Genomic DNA, 21,999 nt, shown 5'->3' with positions numbered 1-21,999 from the left:
CGTAATAATATAACATATTTATAATAAAATTATCATCGGGGTTTTAAAGACCGAATAAATACATGATTAGGATTACTAATTCATGATAATGGTGTTTTACGTACTAGCTGTCGTCCACGGCTTCGCTTACTTTAGGCTGTCATATGTTAAGCCAAAAAAAGGTAGTCTATAACCTAAATATATTCTTTGGAGTTCAAATTTACTTCGTACAAAATTTCATCAAAATCGATTCAGCTGTTTGGTAGTGAATGAGCGACAGACAGAAAAACAGAGTTACTTTCACATTTATAGTATTATTAAAATACAGATTAATCATCGCGGATTTCATAATTCATAAAGTTAAAAAAATTATATGATTAGGATTACTATTAATGATAATGGTGTATTATTATTTATTATTATTATATTTAATACTAATATTCCACAGCGATCGTAAGATGGCTTGATTATAATTTGCTTAGTCCTATCAAAAATAGGTAAAACGATGTTTTGAACAGAACGTTGAATGAGAGATGCTAATATTATGTTTTTGTGTGGGAGACGTCCATTTTATACATAGAAACATTCTCATAAGCGTGCCAGTCTTTAGCATTACTGCCTTCAGCAGGTGCCGGTAGTTTATTAATAACTATTAAGCATCCATTTCACAACACTATTTATATTTACAAAGAGTTAAGTGTTTACTGATAAATGTTTTGTGAAGACAAAAGCTTTGTGCAACTGTACTATCGTTACACAAATTATTTTCGTAAGACGATAAAAACTCAGTATAATGAGTAAATAACAAATTTGTCTGAACTAGACAAAATTATATTCGTATTACTATTTTATATTTTATTTGAAACTTATTGTTATTTACTAGAATAATTTTAAAGTTAGTTAATTAAATAATTTCCTAAGTCAAAATGTACATATGTAATTATTTTTCCCAAGTAATTAATCCTCTCAAATTCCAATGAATGAAAGGGGTATCTTCATTGGAAAATCCATCGAGAAAAAATGCGACCAAGGAAAAATATATCAAGGAAAAATAAACTACGACGGAAATATAATATAATCTTTATTAATATTATAAATTTGAAAGCCGTCTGTCTGTCTATCTGCCCCTCCTTCACGACCAAACCACTGAATCGAATTTGTTGAAATTTGTAATGAAGCAAACTTGTGCTCCAAGAAAGGAGATAGGCTACTTTTTTGCATAACACATGACAAACAACAAACTAAAACGCGAGCAAAGCCGTTAGTACCAGTAGTACATAAATGTATTCCCATATTCTGATACACGGCACTTGTAAACAAAGTAAACTTCTCAACAGCTGCATTAATGTGAAAGGTCACACAGCCAAGCAGTAGGCACGCGGCGATCAGCATGCTGGGTCCGGCTCTTCAACGCTAAAAAACGTTACAATCAAAAATCGAAAACGCTTCGCTCGTTTCACAAGCTCGCATTATCTATAATCTGTTCGCACTTGTGCAATGAAGTAAATAATCAACTTGACGATGAATAGGCCAAATTGGATCCAAGTGTTGATCTGCTAGAATTCCAGACCTTAGTTTAACATATCAAGACTGTCCTAGGCCAGGGTTGTGTTACGACCGTATGACGGATTATATATATCGAACTCGTGATCATACCGAACTCTCGTTTCGCTTCCTTATCAAAGGCCGTTGACCCCGTGGCTTATAACACCTGCTGATGATGCGCGCGTGGCTAAAATGTTGTAGACGCTTTGCATATTTTAATATATTTTTTTACATTATACGTTTTCTTTGTGACTATACTCGATGATTAAATTTTTATAGACACAATATTTTTAATAAAAAAATAAACCTAAACGGAAATGGTGCATTAAAGACGTAGACAGAAAATTCGGGGTTCGTATACAGGTCACTGAATTTTAATGTGTTTTGAATTTTAAGCAGAACAGAAAAACATCGCAAGGAGTCTGGTTGTTTTGGACGATAATTTGCCGCTTGTGTATATATGTACATGTATGTACATAGGTCACCGGTACCGTTTGGTAGAATGAGCAACATAACCTTATCAAATAGAAAAGAGACTTAAAAACTTATTAATAATAATTGAAATAAAAAAATACGAATAACCAAACTACGTACAATATTGTTAACTAACATTATTAAGGTTTGTCTAAAAATGTATTATTTTTTATACATTATTTGTGTAATGGTTATTACAAGTTATGCTCATCGCTTAAAACATCCACTGATGTCGACTGAGATGTAGTGAGGTCATTATTGTATTTTTATGAGCACATCACTCGGATGAATAGGTACATTATATCGATTTATTTCACTTATACAGGCCGAAATCTTATTCAAAGCAACGCGGAAATTACATAGCTACGAATCGTTGATTTCGAAAAATTTTTTCGAAAATTTCAAAAGTTTTGGGTGCAATGGATCGATTACCCAGAGCACTAATTTGGGGGGGGGCGCTAAACACTTTAATATGCTGCCTCCCATACTGCATACCCTCAACACTATGGTTTACGCCTTTCGACACGTCCCATGCTCCGACTACGCTCGCTACGAACAAAAAAGTCGTACTATATCTACCAGGGTCGGATAGGTTGCAGCCCTAGTCGAACATGAAAGGACGCCGAACAGACCAATACATCACACACATCATATACATCCCGGGCGCATAGATGGTTAAGGACGGCCCGGAACTCTTTTTTGTGTTTTGTATAAAGTTACGATGAAATCGAATAGTATAAATACCTAAACTAAACGAACATCTTATTGCACTAATATATCATGTATACATATAATTAATATGTAATTCTGACCGATTTCGGCTTTACCGGTCTGTCTCAAACGAGTCTTGTTAACTGCACGGGATATATTTTATACAGCAAAGGTGTGCGCGTCAACATAAGTATCTCTCACTCTCTATTGACTCACTCTTATAAATAGATGGACAGCAACCGTCACTTCGACACGACCGGAAGGAGTTCAGGCGCGTAGCCAACGGCTTTACGTGCTTTCAGAAGCACGGGAGTGTAAACACTGCCTATTTCCAGACTCTAGGCTTCTGAGAATTTTTCGACACCATACCCCTATAATTTTTTAATTAATTGACCCGCAGTTTCGAACCCAGAAGCTCAGAATAGGCCGCTCTATAATGGTCCGATCAATGAGACATTTATTTCTTTATATATATAACTATATGAAATGCACGAAAATTAACAATTTCCATAGTAATAGTACATGTACAGAATTATTACGTTTTTAATTAGTGAACTCGGGAGTAGGTCAAGTGACGTTGTCTCGTTATCGTACAAAATAAAAAAATTCAAAGTTAAGGAATTCTAGTGAAAAGGTAAAAAATATATGTGAAAGAATTGGAATAAATATTTTTTTTATAATAATATAATGTTTATACTATTTATTAATAAATAATTTCAACTGAGAGCAAGGCTCGACTTCGATAGACGGTTTCAGATATAATTTAAACAGAACATTTAGTAGAAAAAATACTAATTTAATACGTTTGTAACTTTTATTATTAAAGTTATTAATTTCGGGATATTTACCATGTTTTTTATTTTTCTCTACTTGTCTACATTGTCACGAGACTCTCGTGAACAAGACATTCGTAGACAATGTCGAAATATCGAGCTCCACCGAACAAAAAACATGGTAAATATCCCGAAATTAATAACTTTAATAATAAAAATAACCATGTTAATTTAAAATCCTATATAGTTTGTAACTTTTGTTCAAAACATAAAGTAACTTTTGTAATGTGTATATTTTTAATGGCATTACTCGTCCTCCATAGACTTCGTAGAACTGCATTTCACTCATCAGAAACATATAACACCCTAATAGAATCTGGATATATGGGTGAAATCAATATTGGAGCAAAATATGATCGCCTAAACCTTGTTAACTTTAAGTTGGTTGAATAGAGCAATAAGTAGCGACGTAATTAGGATCTAAAAAAATATATATGTTTTTCTTTATCTACATCGTATAGTCAAGGTAATTGTCCTTTTTTTGTCTATCTTAAGAAAAATACGTACAAGTATAAAAATAGATTATTTTAATGTAACATTTATTTTATATGTAAACTTCTTATCGTGAAGCAACATTTTCTCTTTATTACACGCATCAAACATTGTCTCGTGTAAGTTTGCAACATGAAATCCGCATTTTGTTCAATATACTCATCCACCGCTCAGCATTTGCAACATCGTAGCATCATCTTCGTAGTGTTTAACTTGCACATTGTTTATAATAATTTATAAGGCTACTAATCCAGTAATGCTTTATTCGCTGGAAATGCACATTTACGCGTTATCCCATTAGGGGAGTTGGACGTCGGAATACCCACGATAAAACCACGGTACCCTCTCCATCTCTTACGGTGTAACTTGCGCATAAATCCCAGACAAATCCAAGGGTCCTGGTTTTTTGAGTCTTTGTGGCAGAATACAAATAGGAAGTTGACAAAATGTTTGCCGTGTTTTAGTAACGACGTAGAGCACGTGACGTCTCTGCGATAGTGACAGATTGCCGTCCTATCAGATAATGAGCGTGAAATAGAAAGTGCACCCGTGTATCCACCACACTCGTGATCTATGCATTACTCGTGAACTGCGCAGTTGATTAATCTTAATTGCTTACCCGAAATCCTATCCAGTCGTAATAGACAAATATGTAATTTAACTCGAATACCAATGTAATCGAGTTATGATAATATCTACAATGTATCGTCATACTTATTATTTCCTAATGTATTAAAACAAAACTTAATAAATACATGAAAGGTAACTACTTAGAAAAATAATAAATACGTTTAACTTCATGATGTCATTATTTTATAAGTAGCCAAGTACCTCCAAGTCGATAAGCAAATAAAATACAATTTAAAAATATAAACTGTATATTTTTTTTGTATGGCTTTACTTTGTGCCAAAAAAAATATACTGTTCTTCAGCAAGCCAGGAAATTTAACCTACCTCCTAATACATCGTCAAAGATGGTGACAGTTTTGTAGATGAATAAAAAAAAAGTTAATATTTGTTGCATATTCATTAGGGTGATTTAATTAATTACGCCTGTTGTAAGAATTTATGCAATGTCTTATAAAATTTAGAACAAGTTTTTATGCAAGTTTATATAATAGATAATTAGTAGAGTGTAACTTAATTTTTTTTTTATTAACAAGGTCAATGCACTATTTATTTATTGAGAATTTTATAATCTTGATTATTTTCTTTACATTCCAAATCGGCCTCATTGATTTCAAGTTTTGTATCCTTTTGATTTTAATTTTTATCTTAGTGGTCATGGAAAGAAAATAAAGGTGTTCTTATACAAAGTAGACTTATATTATTAGTATAGCGACTTCACTTTACACAACTGAAGTCGCCATGATAAACATGAATACGTATTAAAAACAATCATAAAGATCCATTGATTTTTCGTTTACAATAGCTAATAAAGCAAGGGACCGCAAAAGTTTAGGTATTACCTTTTCTAAATTTAAAACAAACCAGTACAAAATCATTTACATGAAAAGCAAACATCACAGCTTTTCTCATGTGAACTGCAGCATTGTCTGCTTGCACGAGCTTCACAACCTTGCATAATTATTCTGGTCTCATTCTCTTCTTGACTTCTCACGGGCTTACTTATGTGTAAACACACGAACATTTTCGTTAAAGTCAATGACTAGAATTTTTTCAGTCCTTAAGTTCACTGCCATTAATTAATTTTACATCTTATTCTTTTTTTGCGATGGTCTTGGTCCTTCTTGTGCTACTGTATGGTCTTCTTATCAGACTGAAAGCGATGAACCCATTTCTTATACCTGATCACACCACTCTTAAATCAGTGTAAGGTGCTCAACAAGATTCAAAGTGATTAATTGTGTCAATTAAAAATCACTGTTGCATATGGTCATTGATCATTCTCCATTTTAAAGTAACTTTTTTCATACATGATTATCTTTTCAAATGCTCATACAATTTTGGCTACTGATACACAAATGATGCAGATAACTGTTTTTTTATCAGGCGGATATCTTTTTGTCTAATTATCAATTAGTAATATGTTTAACTAGTCCTTGTTACTTTTTTATCAAAGTATTTAAGACCATATGACTCCCATCACATTAATTTCAATGTTAAATGTCTTTCATTTTACAGTTTCTTGTCTTAAGTAATTGCATTTAAGAGCATCACATTGTAGAGCATGAATAATTAAGTTATATCACCATTTTTAAACAAACCTTATGACACAGGAAAAAACTTAATAAGACTATAAAAAATAATTAGAAATCTAGTTGAGCATTTAAAGATTACATAACACACTTCCTAATTTTGTTGAATAATGAAAAATTTGTGGTCATTATTTGATGTTCAACCGTAATTCATTGTATATAAAAATGAAACTTGTAATCATATTGTAATATAGATACATTGTTTACAAATCAAGTGGATTATATTTCAGACAGAGTTGAAAAAGGCAGTTAAGTATTTTGGTGTCTACTTATATATAAATAGGTAACTACACTCAGTAACAACAAGTGTTAGTATTACAAAATATTAGTCTCATACTATTTTCTACTAGAACCCTAGTATTTACTAAATTAAAATTTAACATATATCAATGTGAATATAAAATTTAAATCACATAAAACTCAATTTTTAGGTTTTCAATTGAAGCTGTGAGTTGAAATTTACTGTTTTGCAACTTCATTAGATTAATATCTTAGTGCATCCACCTGGGTTGATACTACCACTTAAATTGGCAATTCTACCACTAGACATTTATAATTATATTATATTTTTAATTAGTATTTATGTATTCCTTACAAAATTTAAGTCAGCCAGTATATTTCTCGAGGATTTCAATAATGAGTCAATGGATGGCATTGAACACTTTTCATCACACAACCGATTTGACTGATTTCCTTACATATACATAAAAAATATATATAAAGTACTAGACTTCAAATGATCAGAATATTTTAATGAATACCTGAACAGCATATTTAGACATGCTATGCTATAGTGTGGTGAATATATTGCATCTTTTCAATTATTATTTTAAAATCTTTTATTTGAAAAGCTGTTAGTACACCTGACTTTGTAAATAATTTAAAATGAACAGTAGTAAATCCATTTAATGATATTGTATTATATTATATGGTGTTATCATTTATAACCTTGATATTCAAATATTTTAAGGAATCTATTATTGTTCAAAATAAAAATAAATTGCTACAGTTATCGTTTCGATCGATTTTACAATATTTTTTTTAGAACAAGTACAAATTTAGAATATTTATAGCGATTAACGACAGTTCACATATGTTATTTTATATATATACGAATATTATATCATCAATATTTGAAATTCGAGACCTATTCTCGCATTTATCTGAAAGTTAGTTTCCAATTGGTGGTTACAATTACAATCAGATCATTATCTATATAACAGTATTATTCTGAGGTGGACTTTTCATTATATTGATATAAATTAATATATCCTTACGCACCGAGAAGCAGTAAAACTGGCGTTATATCGCATCAGCAAAACTGCGACGGAATAAAACAAAACGCAACAAAAGAAAATCTTTCCCTTACCTCAGATCAAAATTGTTAAATCATCCAACTCGATTTCTTTGTTCCGCCCAATCTTTTCTGCCACAGACAGTTTTACAAATATATCCGTTTAAACACAAAACGTTTTTATTATCACAAATTACGGATTGCATGAACATCACAATTTTTCACATTGCTAGATTTCTCTATCATTGGCACAAATCCACTGAAATTGTGACATTTCATCACAGCGTGAAATTACTAAATATATCGTGCGGAAGTTATCTGTTCATAAAGTTTATTTATTTTTCTTAAATATTTTATTTTCTTAAATACGTTTTTATTGAACCCGTACTCTAAACAAAAATAACTGAAAATGAGTTAAATAATGTACATTTACTATGTACGACATAATTTTTCAGCAGGTTCTATTTGCGATTATACTTCTTATACTCTGTGGACTGTGACTGTCATAATATAAAATAATTTGTAATCTGTCACAATGCACGGTATTTTTGATTTTATGATTTATCAGTGTAGCAAACATAGTTGGAAGGGAGAAACTATATTTATTCATTGTTTTAGGTATTAAAAAAAATTATTAGGAATTTAATAATTTGGTAAATATAAAATTATTCACCAAACCGTATTGTTTTGCAAAAATTAATAACACCCTTATAGGCATCCACTTTTAATAATTAAAAGTATTTTATTTGTTTATATTCTAAATATTTATCATCCAATGTGACTGTTATATGTTATTCTGTAAATAATCACGGTTTGCTGTAATGAATACATATAATATATAGCTGTAGTTTTCGGAGGGAAAATAGGACTATATGAGCTGACAAAATTGCTTAGAAACCATAATTTATACCTTTAAATATTTAAAAAGAAAATCCCCAAAAAGCAAAAACAGCTGACAGCGTTTTTTTTAATTTGTAATGCTTCTTTAAATTTGTGCTCAGTGGATACCAATTAAGAGCATTAATTCGAGGCAAAATAATAGTTAATGGATTTTTCTAAGGTTTTATAAATTCACTGTAAGGTAAATAGGGATAAATCCCTATTAAATAAGGACTATGACAATCTTTGACTATTAAAAGTGTATTAATTTATTTAATGATGTCCATTGCATAAAGTCTCACAGATATAAGGAATGAAGTTATGATTTTTTTTTATGTTCATTAATACCTAATTTCTTCTGGTTTTAACCACAAGAGGAAGATTTTTTAATTAAATATATGTTTTGAATGGGACTATCTCTTAGAAACCATTGGTTTAAGGTTTATCAGAAATGGATACCGAGACAGCTTAAGCATGTTACAAATATAAATAGGACTCTGTTAAAATGTAACAAGACCTGAGTAACTGCTTCATCAGAAATTATTGAAGATTATTTAAATGTGTTAGCCAGATCATTACTGGGAGTCCAACTTACAAATATAGTAATTTATGAAAAAACTTTCAAACGTTGGTGCTGAGGCATGATGTACTATTACTCACTTCATGTCTCATCAGCTAGTCATGTTGTAAGATTATTGTGAAGAATTGAAGATGGTGCTCTTCGAAGATGATGACTTCGATCTATGATGACGTCATGTGTTGCTAACGGAGTAATTACGTACTTTTATTTATTTATTTATTTATGAGTCCCCAACAAAGGATACACACTAATTACACATTCAAAAAGGATACACACTAATTGCTCCTTCAATTATTGGAGACCACAGCAAGCATAGCAAAAAATAATTTTAAACATAAATAAAATAAAAGTGAGAAAGTAATAAATGGAAGTAAAAATACAAATTAAAATCTTAATATTAGGAAAAAGCTTATAAACTAAACTTTTACTTTTGTCTACAGAGCCTTGGAACAGTAGTATGTTTGAATGAAATGAACTGTTACAATACTCTTTGGATTTTTTATTTACCTACTTGTATTTTCCAGCAATATAACTTTTTTTCTAATTCTAAAATTGGATTACTTGCTTATGTTGCCCAATTTAAAAAAAATGTTAAGGAACGCTTGTGTGCAAAAGGTTACTATACAATTACCGAGTTTATGTTTGATAGCACACCTTGGGATTGAAACGATCGCCTTCTGGCTATTTCTAATCATATACTACTACGTATCTTATTAATTTGACAAAAAAATAAATAAAAAAGAGACCCGCTGAGTTTCTTTCGCCGGTTATTCTCAGGTCAGGGTGTTCCTTTTTCCGCACCGGTTGTAGTGTTTATTTGACAATCAATTAGTAAGTGTGATGCTTCTATATTAAATAAAGGAATTTGAGTTTGAGTTTTTAATTCTGCGACATGAAAACAAGACTAAATGGCATTTCATTCTGACTGTATAAGATATTTGTATTTGTACGGAGCGTACGGACCGATTAAAACTAATTTAAAAAAAAAGACGAAATAAATATTAAGCATTATAATTGTTTTTCCTAATACATACAAACTTAACAACTTAGATCGAATATTTTACTTAGGAGTTGAGAATCCCAAAGGGGGTAACTTTTCTAATATACTGGCCATCGCAGAAGGATAAAATGCCATGAATTTAAATCGTTCCCCCATTTTTGTTGGATCGACCAGCATTTCATATGATGCCTTGACTTTCTCTTTATCTTCGTCGGTTTTAGCGTTGTCTATTAATACCTAAAACAAAACAATTGGCATTTTTTAACTTTGGACCAACATACCAGAACCATTTTCTTACTCGTGACGTCAATAGGATATGAAGGAGGTACGCTAGCAATCTTCGAAACTTAATTTGTTATGTCCTCTGTGCCTTACTCACCCTTCAAACCGGAATACAAAGATACTAAGTAAGTATTATTTGCTTGGTTGATACAGCGGACATTTACAAAGCCCAACAATATTTGTTAGAGTACATATAAAATGTATCTAAAAAAACCTGGATTTCAGACTGAATTAACGAAAATTTTGCATGCATCGAAGTTGTACAGATACCTTTTTCATTATTATCTTACCTGTAACCGAACTCTAGCTTGCATTCGCTCTAAGAACTCCATCTGTTTAACAGGTCCAAGAACTACAGCATAATTTTCCGCTCCTGGCGTCATTGACGCAGATATCCTCAATTGACTAAAATCCACATCAGCTGTTAGATCTGAATTACCAGGATTCTCTAGCGGGTCTACAATTTTGTGTTTGTGAAATGCCTTAAAAAAATTGAACATATGAATAAATATTATAATATTTTAAACTAAGGTTGCTTAACGCATATGGGATTGTGATTCTATTAAAAAGTAGAGATAATATATTCAGTTAAAGAACCTCATTGTTAACCATTTAAAAAAGTTTTATGATAATTAAATAATAAACAATCTTAATGACTATTTATCTCACAATAGCTTATGCTAATGTAATTTTTTTTATTCTACGCCAAGCTGTACTTTGTGCAAGCCAGTTTGGTTAGGTACATCTCACTCATCTCATATTGGACGTGTAAGTGATTGTGTGAGCCAATGTAACTACAGCATAAGGGATTAGGGACCTAACATTTTAGTTCCCAAAGTTGGAGGCGCATTGGTGTTGCCAATATCAATGGGCAATCGTAGCCTCTAGTCCGTTTGGCTATCCGCCTACATATTTTATAAAAAGTGCGTGCGTTAATATTTGTAAGTTTTTTTCTTTTAATTAGTAAGATAAAAGAAAAAATTAAATATTTGTCTTTATATATAAATGATGAAAACCATATAAAGCAGGCATATAAATTAAAAAATACCCTAAAAGTGTCTCCTTTCTCGCCGTTGTGTCCATAGTCAGCTATTAATGCAAGTCCTCCGTACTGGTCTACTCTAGTAGCGAGTTGCCTCGCGATACCTAAAGCTCTAGGACTGATTTCGAGTTCCATCCTGTCTCCGGCATCTAGTGGCGGCCTGACCAACGTTCTAACAGACTGTGTCTCATTGGCTGCTATTCTGTATTGCAATTTTTCATTCTCATCAAGTTCTATGAGGATTTCCCGCCATCCGTTTTCTGTTTTCTAAAAAAAATTTTACTATATAATGTACGTTTTTATAATAAATTGATTTCACTTACGTCATTTGCTTACTGGAAAGATAATTGATAAACAACTTTGCTATTAAATTAAACAGGGCTGTTTTGGGTGTTATTATTTTGAAAAAAATAATGATAAGAGTTTTTTAACTGAGTTCTTTTTTCTTGTGTGAAATTTGTGGTATCTTTATACCACAAATTTCACGCCAATCTATTCAGTAGTTATTGGATGAAAGTACATTCACTTTTATAATATTCGTAGGATTAACATTGCTCTAGTAAGTCGTAGTGTAATCAGTATGAGGTGAAGGATGGGAAAGATTATGGGACCTGTAAATTTCCTTTTTCGAGCAAACCTGGTTAGCCGGCTATTTTGCCTTGTTTCGTAGATCGTCAAGAAGTTTATATAATATTATATAACATTTTACTCACTTCAAACTTATGTATGGGTAAGACATCAAAAAATTCATGGGCAATGTACCATGAAAAATTGTTAGGTACTTTTTTTAAATCATTGTACCAGTAGACTTTAATACCGCTCACTGTTTCCCCCTAAAATGTAAATATAATTATTAATACTTTATATTAATATGACATACTTAGAAACAACAAGAATGAAGTCCTCATTATTTTTCAAATACTACTCATTTGAATTTATAAAACTTATATTATTTATTTATAATCATTTTAACATCAATAGTTGTTATTGCAACATTCCCATTTAATGTTGTTTCTTCTAGACAGCGTTGAAACATTTATTACTTTCGTCCACAGACTATTATAATCATACTCACCTATACATTCATAGATATGACACATACAAAGTTAAAATTTAAACTTACAAAATATTATTTAAATAAAAATTAACTTTGTAAAGTTGTCTTTTATTGTATTTTTCTTATTTGTGTTAAAACTACCTTATGCAATATGATGTATTGATGTGAATTCATTGACCATATAGTTAGAGAAGTACACTAATAGACTTTACCTCATAATTGTATGGTAGGGATATATCAGCTTCTTTGTGAGAAACACACAACCTGTTTGCTTGAAACAGCTGCATTGTTGATGATATTTCTACAAGGTGAAGACTAAGATCATTTGCTTTGTATCCATAACGATTTAATACCTAAAAATGTAAATATATTAGGGTAATTTTAAAAATTGGTCATAAAATTTTGGCTTTAGACTATATTTATTTCTTACGCCTACTTTGAGCTAATTGCACTGGTGGAATAGTACCAGATTTAAGATGTTACAAATGGAGTTATTTAGATTTGCATATTTAAATATATTGAAGTCTATATTAAAGAATACTTCAGTTACAAAAAAACTAATAGCTTAATATGGTCTTAGCTACTGTTATACTGGTACAGCAACTTCAAGAAAGATAAATGCAAATAGTAGTATTAGTCCTTTAATTTAAAAGAAACTAAGATGTGTGGAATGATATGAATACAATTACCCTTAGCATATCTATCAACAATGTTGCTTTTCCTGGTCCTAGTTCTACAATTTGGAGGGGCTTGCCAAGACACATTTTCTTTGTTTCTGCATAGAACCAGATCGCTAAAATCTCACCAAATAGTTGACTGATTTCTGGCGAAGTTATAAAGTCTCCCGTCTCACCAATCACATCCTTTTTCATATAATAACCTTCTGTAGGATTTGTGATGACAATGTTCATATATTCGGCAACAGTTAACGGTCCATTTAACCGCACTTTTTCTTTAATTATATCCATTATACTCGGTGCATCACTAAGATTAGGCATTTTTAAGGTACTGGGGTCCGGACGCTTTATAATCTTGTATCCTTTATGCCTTTTACACATATTTAAAATCACAGGCCGGCTCAGTGAGCGAAAAATATAACGTGTATTCATTTTATTCATGCGCTGAGTATTTCTTATTTAGTAGAAATTATAACCTCATTTACTAAATAATATTTTATTTTGTCAACTTTGACAATCAGCTGGTTAGATTTGTCTTAAATTGAACATAGTGTTGTCGACTTAATAAAACTGTGTTAGCCACATTATAAAAAATGCAAACATTGGCGGGAGAATTAAGGTTTTCTTTTGAATACAACGAAATCGAGAGCATATGTATGATAAAACTGTTTCTTGCATTAGAAGTCGGATAGCGATTAACATGACCCACATGATGCTGCTAAGACAAAAGAGAACTCCTTACAATTTACAACAACACAACAACAACAGCCTGTAAATTCCCACTGCTGGGCTAAAGGCCTTCTCTCCCTTTGAGGAGAAGGTTTGGAACATATTCCAACACGCTGTTCTAATGCGGGTTGGTGGAATACACATGTGGCAGAATTTCTATGAAATTTGTCACATGCAGGTTTCCTCACGATGTTTTCCTTCACCGCTGAGCACGAGATGAATTATAAAGACAAATTAAGCACATGAAACAGCGGTGCTTGCCTGGGTTTGAAACCGCAATCATCGGTTAAGATGGACGCGTTCTAACCACTGGGCCATCTCGACTCCTGACAATTTAACAATTACCCTTAAAAAAAATGATGGTAAATTGTAAGTATCCATCATCGTGGAGTTCAACTATGCAATGACTAAATTTTAAGCATTACAAGACGTAATAAAGTTCCTGGGCTTAGTAGCTTCAAATATTTATTTTGACGAGGTAAGTTTATTAGAGTCCCAATAAATTTTGTAAACAAAACAGCATTTGTCTTAAAAAAGAAATAAGGTCCTATTTATACGGTAGACGATCACTTGGCGATTAATCAAGATTTCTAGTTATAGCAATGAGGACCAGAGCAAAACTTAATCCAAGTTCGAAAGACCTTTTCAAAAAAAAATGTCAGAACTTGAAAGCGTAGATAAACTTATCCAATGATGAATACATTCGCATTTTGTCAATATAAAAAGAAAAAAAATTACTTAGTTGTTGAAATACTTTCGATGAATATCAACGTTTATAAATATGTAGCCGATTGTCTAATGTACAAAGCAGTCAACAGAGGGTCGAATCATGGTGATGTTAAAAGCATGTCACACAGTCACAGGCATATACAGGACCGCTGTCTCTGTGAAAGGTGACGTGGTGCTGCTGGTCAAACCCAAGCTTTGAATAAGTTAGTCGTTGTTTTATGACTTGAATAATATCTACCTTACTGTCACGATTAAATATTATTGCTGCCTTATGTTATTTATAAGGCACCTCATTAAGGATGCAGGGATCCCCTGGTTAAAGCTTGTATCACGATGAACAAGGCATTCGTAGATAATTTCGAAATGTCGGGCTCCACCAAATAATAATAAAATCATGGAAAATATCCCATTTTAAATACTTGTAATAATAAAAATAACCATGGTAATTTAAAATCTTAAATTATGTATATATATCTCTTTTATGTAATTTTTTATAGCGTTTTTTTCTGTTATATGCAACATTAACATTGACTGTCTATGTCAATATTGTTTTAAAGTCAAATGCCAATGTCAAATATTGAAAACAATGTGCGTATCGCGTGCGCAAATTAAATTTCAACCAAAACAAAGTTATTCTATGAAATAGTAGTAATAACATAATTATTTATAAAATACATGTAATCTATTTTTTTAGTGAGCGTAAGTTTTACGAACGCATTAAAACAGTAATATACGTGTGTGTTAAAGTAACTTTACAAACATGACTGAAGGTGATAATAATGTGGACCCGGAGAGTAACACAAAATATAAAGATGGGGTCAACCAAAACGCTCGTTTAATAGTGAGAAATATATCGTTTAAAGCTACTGACGAGAATGTCAGAGAATATTTTTCACAATTCGGCACCGTGGAAGAGGTTAAATTATTAAAAAAGCCGGATGGAAGGCTTGTTGGGTGTGCTTTCGTACACTACACTCACGTTCCTATGGCCAATAAAGCTTTAGCTGCAACAAACAAGAAAGCTTTTCTTGGTAACCATTTTAATATATTTATTTAATTAAGTATACAGAACCTCTTTTATTTATTTTGAATATAAAAATATGTTGAATGTTTGGTTATCTTTATGAAGCGTACCAGTGAAGCTATTTAAAATAATAACTGAACTAAATTTCATTTTCAGGCCGACCAATATATGTTTCTTGGGCAGTGCCACAGCGTAAATATAATGAAGATATACAGAGTAATGGTCCAAAGAAATTTAACAAAGCAACAGATGACTCTAAACCAGATATTAAAGGTATATGATTAATAAATATTTCATACCTTCTTATTTTAAATCAAACATATTATAAGTAAGCAATTTTAACATGAATTATGTCAATAACATATTCCATCGTCTTTTGTTGAGAATATGGTTAGAAGTTAATTATTCTGCTTTAAATAAGGTTTTTGTGCAACAGGAATGATGTTATAAGACTATAAGTTATTGATGAGTGTATATTAGATTTTGTGCATGGTCAGATTTTCTCATCCAATGAATTCTAATTACATATAATATTTTTTCCTTATTTTAGATGAGAACACAGATGATAAACCAATGTCAAAAGAAGAAAAGGACAAGACAAGATTTAATCGTAAAGCTCGTCTTATAGTTCGTAATATATCTTTTAAAGCGACAGAGGAGTCGCTGAAAGAGCATTTTGATCCATATGGTGTGGTTCAAGAAGTAAAATTATTGAAGAAACCTGATGGAAAACTTGTTGGGTGTGCATTTGTACATTTTAAAAATGTTCCAATGGCCACAGAGGCTATTGCAAAAACAAATATGAAACCATTCCTGGGTAAATAATTTAAGCAAAATATATACTTGTTTATTTTACTCTAATAATAATTTATTTATCATAGCATTTGATGTCTTGTAGGGTAGTTTGTTTGAATAATACAAACTTGCAGTGTTTCTTTTTCCATCAGTTTCTCACTACTATATTGACCAAATTGATATATTTACAAGTTTATATATTAAAAATCTTACTGATAACTGAAATAGAACATTCTGTATGTATTATAATTAAAAAATTATGTTTATTTATAACACACATGTAACTCATAATTCTTCAAAAATTTCATCATTTTCCATAATAAAGACCTCAAAACAAATCCCTTATAGAATATTTTCTAGGGATTTTATCTTTAATAAACATATAGTTTGATAGTAATGATATGTTTTTAGGTAGACCAATATCAGTGGATTGGGCGATAGCAAAAGATAAATACATGCAGCATGTTGTAAACAAGCAGGTGGAAATGCAAGACAATGTGAAGAAAGAGGAGTCAGATAGTGATGATGATGACAATAAAATGAATATTTCCACTGAAGATGTTAAACAGGAAATCAAAGGTAACATAAGTACTTTAATACAGTTAGCAGAATAAGGCAATTTTTTGGTGTTTACCTTTAACTTGTAAACACTATAGCCTTCTCCAACATTTTATTTCTTGGAAAAGCTACACATCAGACCCATAGATTTAGTGCTTAGAAGAATCAAATTACAGATGGATTTGATGCGCCAGGGATAAATCGTTTGATTTTTAGTTAGATTTCAATTACGACTGTAAACATTAATTATAAGATCTTCCAACACCGTCCAATCTGCAGCCTTTTAGACCCTATCTCTTGTTATAATAATAATTGTATAAATAAATATTGTTACTAAAAAGGAAAACAAAAGAATTAAGGAAGAAAAAAACGAAAGAGTTTGTATGTACTTATACACCCCAGTATTTACAAAAAAAACAAGGTTGCAAAGAAATCTCTTACAAGGTTATTTGTTACAGATGAATCGGATGATGATGAATCAGATTCAGAAAATGAAGTAAAGTCTGAAGATGAAGAAGATGATGAAGATGATGAAAACGAAGGTGAAGATGATGAGTCAGAGGACGACGAAGACGATAAAGAGGTCGACGGTGATGAAGGCGAAGATGATAATAAAAGTGTTGCAAGTACTCAGCCTGAATTTCAAAGGTAAACAATATTTAATAATTTTGGAAACGAATCTGAATACTTTTTATATGGCTATTTTGAATATGAATTGACGACCTACCACCATTACGAATATTCTAGATTTTTAAGTAAGGTATAACTAAGCGATTTGGTTTATTATATTATTATGTTTACTTACTGTTGTGTAAATTATTTTTTTTTCGATTTTTCACGGATATCATTTCATTTAAATAACATTAATACGAAAAAGAGTTTTTATTTAATTGTTACTCCATTCCACCACTCAAGTGATCACAATCAATTTATAAATGAAATATAAATTCGTAACGTCGTGTAACTGGTAGGAGTTAATAGGTTATAATTATTTTGTCCGTTTATTTGTAATGTAACCTATTTTACAGGGTAAAACTAAACGATGCAGAGGACGGATGTACCGTGTTTCTCACGAATATACCCTTTAGTGTGGACAATGATGAGCTTCGAGCCTTTGCTGAGAAGACTGGACCCGTGAAGTATGCTCTTATCTGTGTCGATAAGATGACTGAACATTCTAAAGGTTCTGGATTTGTTAAATTTATGGTAAGTTTTATTGGTGGGTTTTAACGATATTAAATTAAATTAAATTATATATTAAATAATGCACGGTTGACTTGAGATTTTTACTGATTATTTTGATTAAGTTCTTTAGAAAGTCATTCCATAAGAGTATTCCTAAGTAATACACAGTTATCTATCATATGAAATTTCAATTGGAAGAAATTAAAATTGCTTTTGCAAGACATTTAAAAACCTTTTCAATAATTTGAGAGTGTGTGGTGGAAACATATGTGCAGGACCACAGACAATGAAAATAATTATGTACCTAAATCTGGACGAAAAAAAATCAAGGTCTCCTGTATCAGGTTGTAGTTGAAAACTTAGCAATATCAAACTATTTCCAGAACAAAGAGGACGCAGAACGCTTCCTATCTCTAGATGCTTCCGAGTTACGGCTGGAAGGACAGGTGATGCAAGTAAGGCCTGCGCTGAAACGAGACAACCTCAGCACGGGAAACAAGAAGCAACCCAAAGACAACCGTAACCTGTACTTGGTTAAGGAAGGAGGTTGGTCGAGATATTGAACCTTTTTAGTAATAGGAAAATAGAAAGCCTAAATTATTTTGAAAAGTGACTTGTACTTGATCATGAAGTAAACTTATATGTTATTATATTTTCATTTAATTATAAATGTGCGACGTTAATTAATATTACGTGTGACGTATAACTCGAGCTTATATTTTCGTATCGGCAGTGGTCGTGGCGGGCACGAAGGCAGCTGTGGGCGTGTCCGCGTCGGACATGGCGAAGCGGCTCGCCCTCGAGCGCAGTAAGACGCAGATGTTAAAGAATTTGAACAGGTGATTTGTAACACTATATTTTATTATTTAAGAAGTAATGGCTCAGGTCTTCATATGTCTTTTACACTGAAAACATGTTCGGGTCAGGTTCGTGTCGCGCTACCGGCTGGTGGTGTCGAACCTGCCGAGCTCGTGCGACGACGCGCGCCTGCGCCGCACGTGCGCCCGCGCCGCGCCGCGCGCCACCATCACCGAGGCGCGCGTCATGCGCGACCTGCGCGCGCCGCTGCAGCGCGACGGCCTCCACCCGTGAGTACGCGCGCACACACACACACGCACACACGCGCACGTGCGCCCGCGCCACCATCACCGAGGCGCGCGTCATGCGCGACCTGCGCGCGCCGCTGCAGCGCGACGGCCTCCACCCGTGAGTACGCGCGCACACACACACACGCACACACGCGCACGTGCGCCCGCGCCACCATCACCGAGGCGCGCGTCATGCGCGACCTGCGCGCGCCGCTGCAGCGCGACGGCCTCCACCCGTGAGTACGCGCGCACACACACACACGCACACACGCGCACGTGCGCCCGCGCCGCGCCGCGCGCCACCATCACCGAGGCGCGCGTCATGCGCGACCTGCGCGCGCCGCTGCAGCGCGACGGCCTCCACCCGTGAGTACGCGCGCACACACACACACGCACACACGCGCACGTGCCCCCGCGCCACCATCACCGAGGCGCGCGTCATGCGCGACCTGCGCGCGCCGCTGCAGCGCGACGGCCTCCACCCGTGAGTACGCGCGCACACACACACACGCACACACGCGCACGTGCGCCCGCGCCGCGCCGCGCGCCACCATCACCGAGGCGCGCGTCATGCGCGCGCCGCTGCAGCGCGACGGCCTCCACCCGTGAGTACGCGCGCACACACACACACGCACACACGCGCACGTGCCCCCGCGCCACCATCACCGAGGCGCGCGTCATGCGCGACCTGCGCGCGCCGCTGCAGCGCGACGGCCTCCACCCGTGAGTACGCGCGCACACACACACACGCACACACGCGCACGTGCGCCCGCGCCACCATCACCGAGGCGCGCGTCATGCGCGACCTGCGCGCGCCGCTGCAGCGCGACGGCCTCCACCCGTGAGTACGCGCGCACACACACACACGCACACACGCGCACGTGCGCCCGCGCCGCGCCGCGCTAAGATATATTTGTTAAAACGCGCCTCGGTGAAGGTGGCGCGCGCCATCACCAAGGCGCGTTTTAATAAATATATCTTAATTTCTAAAGCATAATACAAGAGTGACGAGAGGACGATGAAGATATATGAATTGATTTATCACAGCTTTATAGACAAACTCACAGTTAATTAAAAATATATATTTACAGATCTAAGGGATATGGCTTCGTGATGTTCATGCGACACGAAGACGCATTGGCGTGTCTGCGGAAACTCAACAACAATCCTGATATCTTCGACAAAAATAATGTAAGTGTTTGTTTGGGATACTTTGTTTGTTAATGAAATGTAGGTAAGTGATCCTGTGTTATCTTTATATTGTATGTTTGAATTCTACTTTTTGATAATCATCCGAAAAAAATGCGGTTTTATTTGGTACATAAAGTCCCTTTTGTGTAACAAACAAATAGTAAACTTTGAAGTTCAATTGATATTTCCGTGTAACTTTAGTCCCTGAAGATTACTTAGTAGATTATAACTTGGAATTATAATAAATACAAGATAAAATAGAGTTTTTTTTAGATTAGACCTATATTTATTAAATTCTTATATTTTACTACCGGCCATTGTGTTAATAAGTGCGTTCTTCTTATTTCAGAGGCCAATAGTATCATTCTCAATAGAGGACCGTACAGCTTTAAACGCAAGAAAAAAGAGATTAGAAAAATCCATAGCGAATAATCCTGTAGCAAAGAAAGACAACCAAGATAACGACCAAAGCAAAGACAGACGTAGAGGGAAGAAACGAAAACAAAACGTCCCAGACGAGAGCTACATGAAGAAGAGAAAGTTCGAGCCAAATAATGGTCAGAGACAAGAAGTCGGAAGATTTGTGCAGAGACAAGGACAAGATAATACGGAAGATTATTCAGGATTGACAGCCAAAGAAGGTAGTCAGCACAAAATGAGGAGTAACCATAAACTCAGAACGCAAGCGGACTTACACAGACAGAACGTCAAAGTGGAGAAGAAGAAGAGCCAGCGAGCGATGCGGCTCAAGAAGATGGCCCGCGAACGGATAAAACAACCTAAACAGAAAGTTAACAAAAATAAAACAGGAAAAAGAAATAAGAAGAGAAACTCTGACCGTAGTTTCATTAATATAAAATAAATGTTTATTTTTGTTAGGAAATATATTTAATACCATCATATAGGGTTTTATTTCAAATTAAGTGAGATATATCATATTTGAAACACAAAAGCTTTTATTTAGCTTTTATATCTGCTTGTTAAGCATACCTTCTTCTTAAGCACTACAAACATTTAATTAAATCACAACTTAGTACATATTCGTTCGCCCGCTTATTTGACACTGTTGCTAAAGCACTAGTCTGTAGTGCTGAGATGCTGTTGTGCGTATGTCCGCCACTAACACGCCGTACTCGTTGCGATAGGACCAGTAATTTGGCTAGCATGGCCACGTATACCGTCCAATATTATGAAGAAGTCAAAATGTTTATTTTTTAAAGATAGGTATCGTCAGCGCCAAATGTAAGCCCGTCTAGGCATATGCCATTCAACATAGATTCTATAAAAAATAGTGAGTATTGTTATATTCCAGTTTGAAGGGTGAGTGAGACAAGCACAAGTGACGTAATACCTTAGTTTCCAAAGGTTGGTGACGCATTGGTGAGCACATAAGGTTTCGTATTTTCCAGTCCGCTTACCGATAGCATAAAAAACGAAATTTCCGTTTACTTCTGCTATTAATATTTTACTTTTCAAGAACTAAAAAAAAATTAATTATTGACCTTCGACAGTTTTACATTAATTTTATTTACATATAGAAATGTTTTAACTAAATAGTCAATCCATTTTTACAATTTGTTTTAAAAGAGGCCTTAATAATAAGCAGTAACACTATAAACTTCATATTCAGTTTATT

General features: G+C 34.0%; 3 protein-coding genes across 3 annotated transcripts in view; 1 reads left to right on the top strand and 2 right to left on the bottom strand.

Moving 5' to 3' along the window:
* LOC124537973 (E3 ubiquitin-protein ligase UBR1) overlaps positions 1-8,002 on the bottom strand; it is a 47,150-nt gene extending 39,148 nt beyond the window's left edge. Inside the window, exon 1 of the mRNA XM_047114974.1 lies at positions 7,623-8,002. The gene's annotated coding sequence lies outside the window, so the exon portion shown is untranslated. The remainder of the gene's footprint in view (positions 1-7,622) is intronic.
* Positions 8,003-10,001: 1,999 nt separating this feature from the next.
* Positions 10,002-13,604, bottom strand: LOC124538005 (protein arginine methyltransferase NDUFAF7 homolog, mitochondrial). The gene is made up of 6 exons (XM_047115009.1): positions 13,077-13,604; positions 12,600-12,740; positions 12,044-12,163; positions 11,337-11,597; positions 10,579-10,770; positions 10,002-10,243 (listed from the first exon to the last, which is right to left on the bottom strand). The coding sequence occupies exons 1-6, from the start codon at positions 13,503-13,505 to the stop codon at positions 10,067-10,069; spliced, it is 1,320 nt and encodes a 439-aa protein (XP_046970965.1). The 5' UTR covers positions 13,506-13,604; the 3' UTR covers positions 10,002-10,066.
* Positions 13,605-15,078: 1,474 nt separating this feature from the next.
* Positions 15,079-21,263, top strand: LOC124537919 (RNA-binding protein 28). The gene is made up of 11 exons (XM_047114878.1): positions 15,079-15,553; positions 15,703-15,819; positions 16,097-16,363; positions 16,753-16,920; positions 17,358-17,547; positions 17,928-18,105; positions 18,468-18,630; positions 18,818-18,923; positions 19,011-19,172; positions 20,264-20,363; positions 20,713-21,263. The coding sequence occupies exons 1-11, from the start codon at positions 15,283-15,285 to the stop codon at positions 21,223-21,225; spliced, it is 2,235 nt and encodes a 744-aa protein (XP_046970834.1). The 5' UTR covers positions 15,079-15,282; the 3' UTR covers positions 21,226-21,263.
* Positions 21,264-21,999: the final 736 nt, after the last annotated feature.

The sequence above is a fragment of the Vanessa cardui genome, chromosome 19 (assembly GCF_905220365.1).
Source record: "Vanessa cardui chromosome 19, ilVanCard2.1, whole genome shotgun sequence".
In the NCBI taxonomy this organism is placed as follows: Eukaryota; Metazoa; Arthropoda; class Insecta; order Lepidoptera; family Nymphalidae; genus Vanessa; species Vanessa cardui.
Note: the sequence above shows the minus strand (reverse complement) of the source record. Positions and strands in the feature narration are given on the sequence as shown.

Coding starts and splice junctions, on each gene's coding strand:
- LOC124538005 (XM_047115009.1), bottom strand. CDS start 13,505: ATGAATAAAATGAATACACGTTATATTTTTCGCTCACTGAGCCGGCCT. Junction 12,164..12,599: donor CCCTACCATACAATTATGAG/GTAAAGTCTATT, acceptor TTTACATTTTAG/GGGGAAACAGTGAGCGGTAT. Junction 11,598..12,043: donor TACCCATACATAAGTTTGAA/GTGAGTAAAATG, acceptor AATTTTTTTTAG/AAAACAGAAAACGGATGGCG.
- LOC124537919 (XM_047114878.1), top strand. CDS start 15,283: ATGACTGAAGGTGATAATAATGTGGACCCGGAGAGTAACACAAAATAT. Junction 16,921..17,357: donor TGTTAAACAGGAAATCAAAG/GTAACATAAGTA, acceptor TATTTGTTACAG/ATGAATCGGATGATGATGAA. Junction 18,924..19,010: donor ATGTTAAAGAATTTGAACAG/GTGATTTGTAAC, acceptor TGTTCGGGTCAG/GTTCGTGTCGCGCTACCGGC.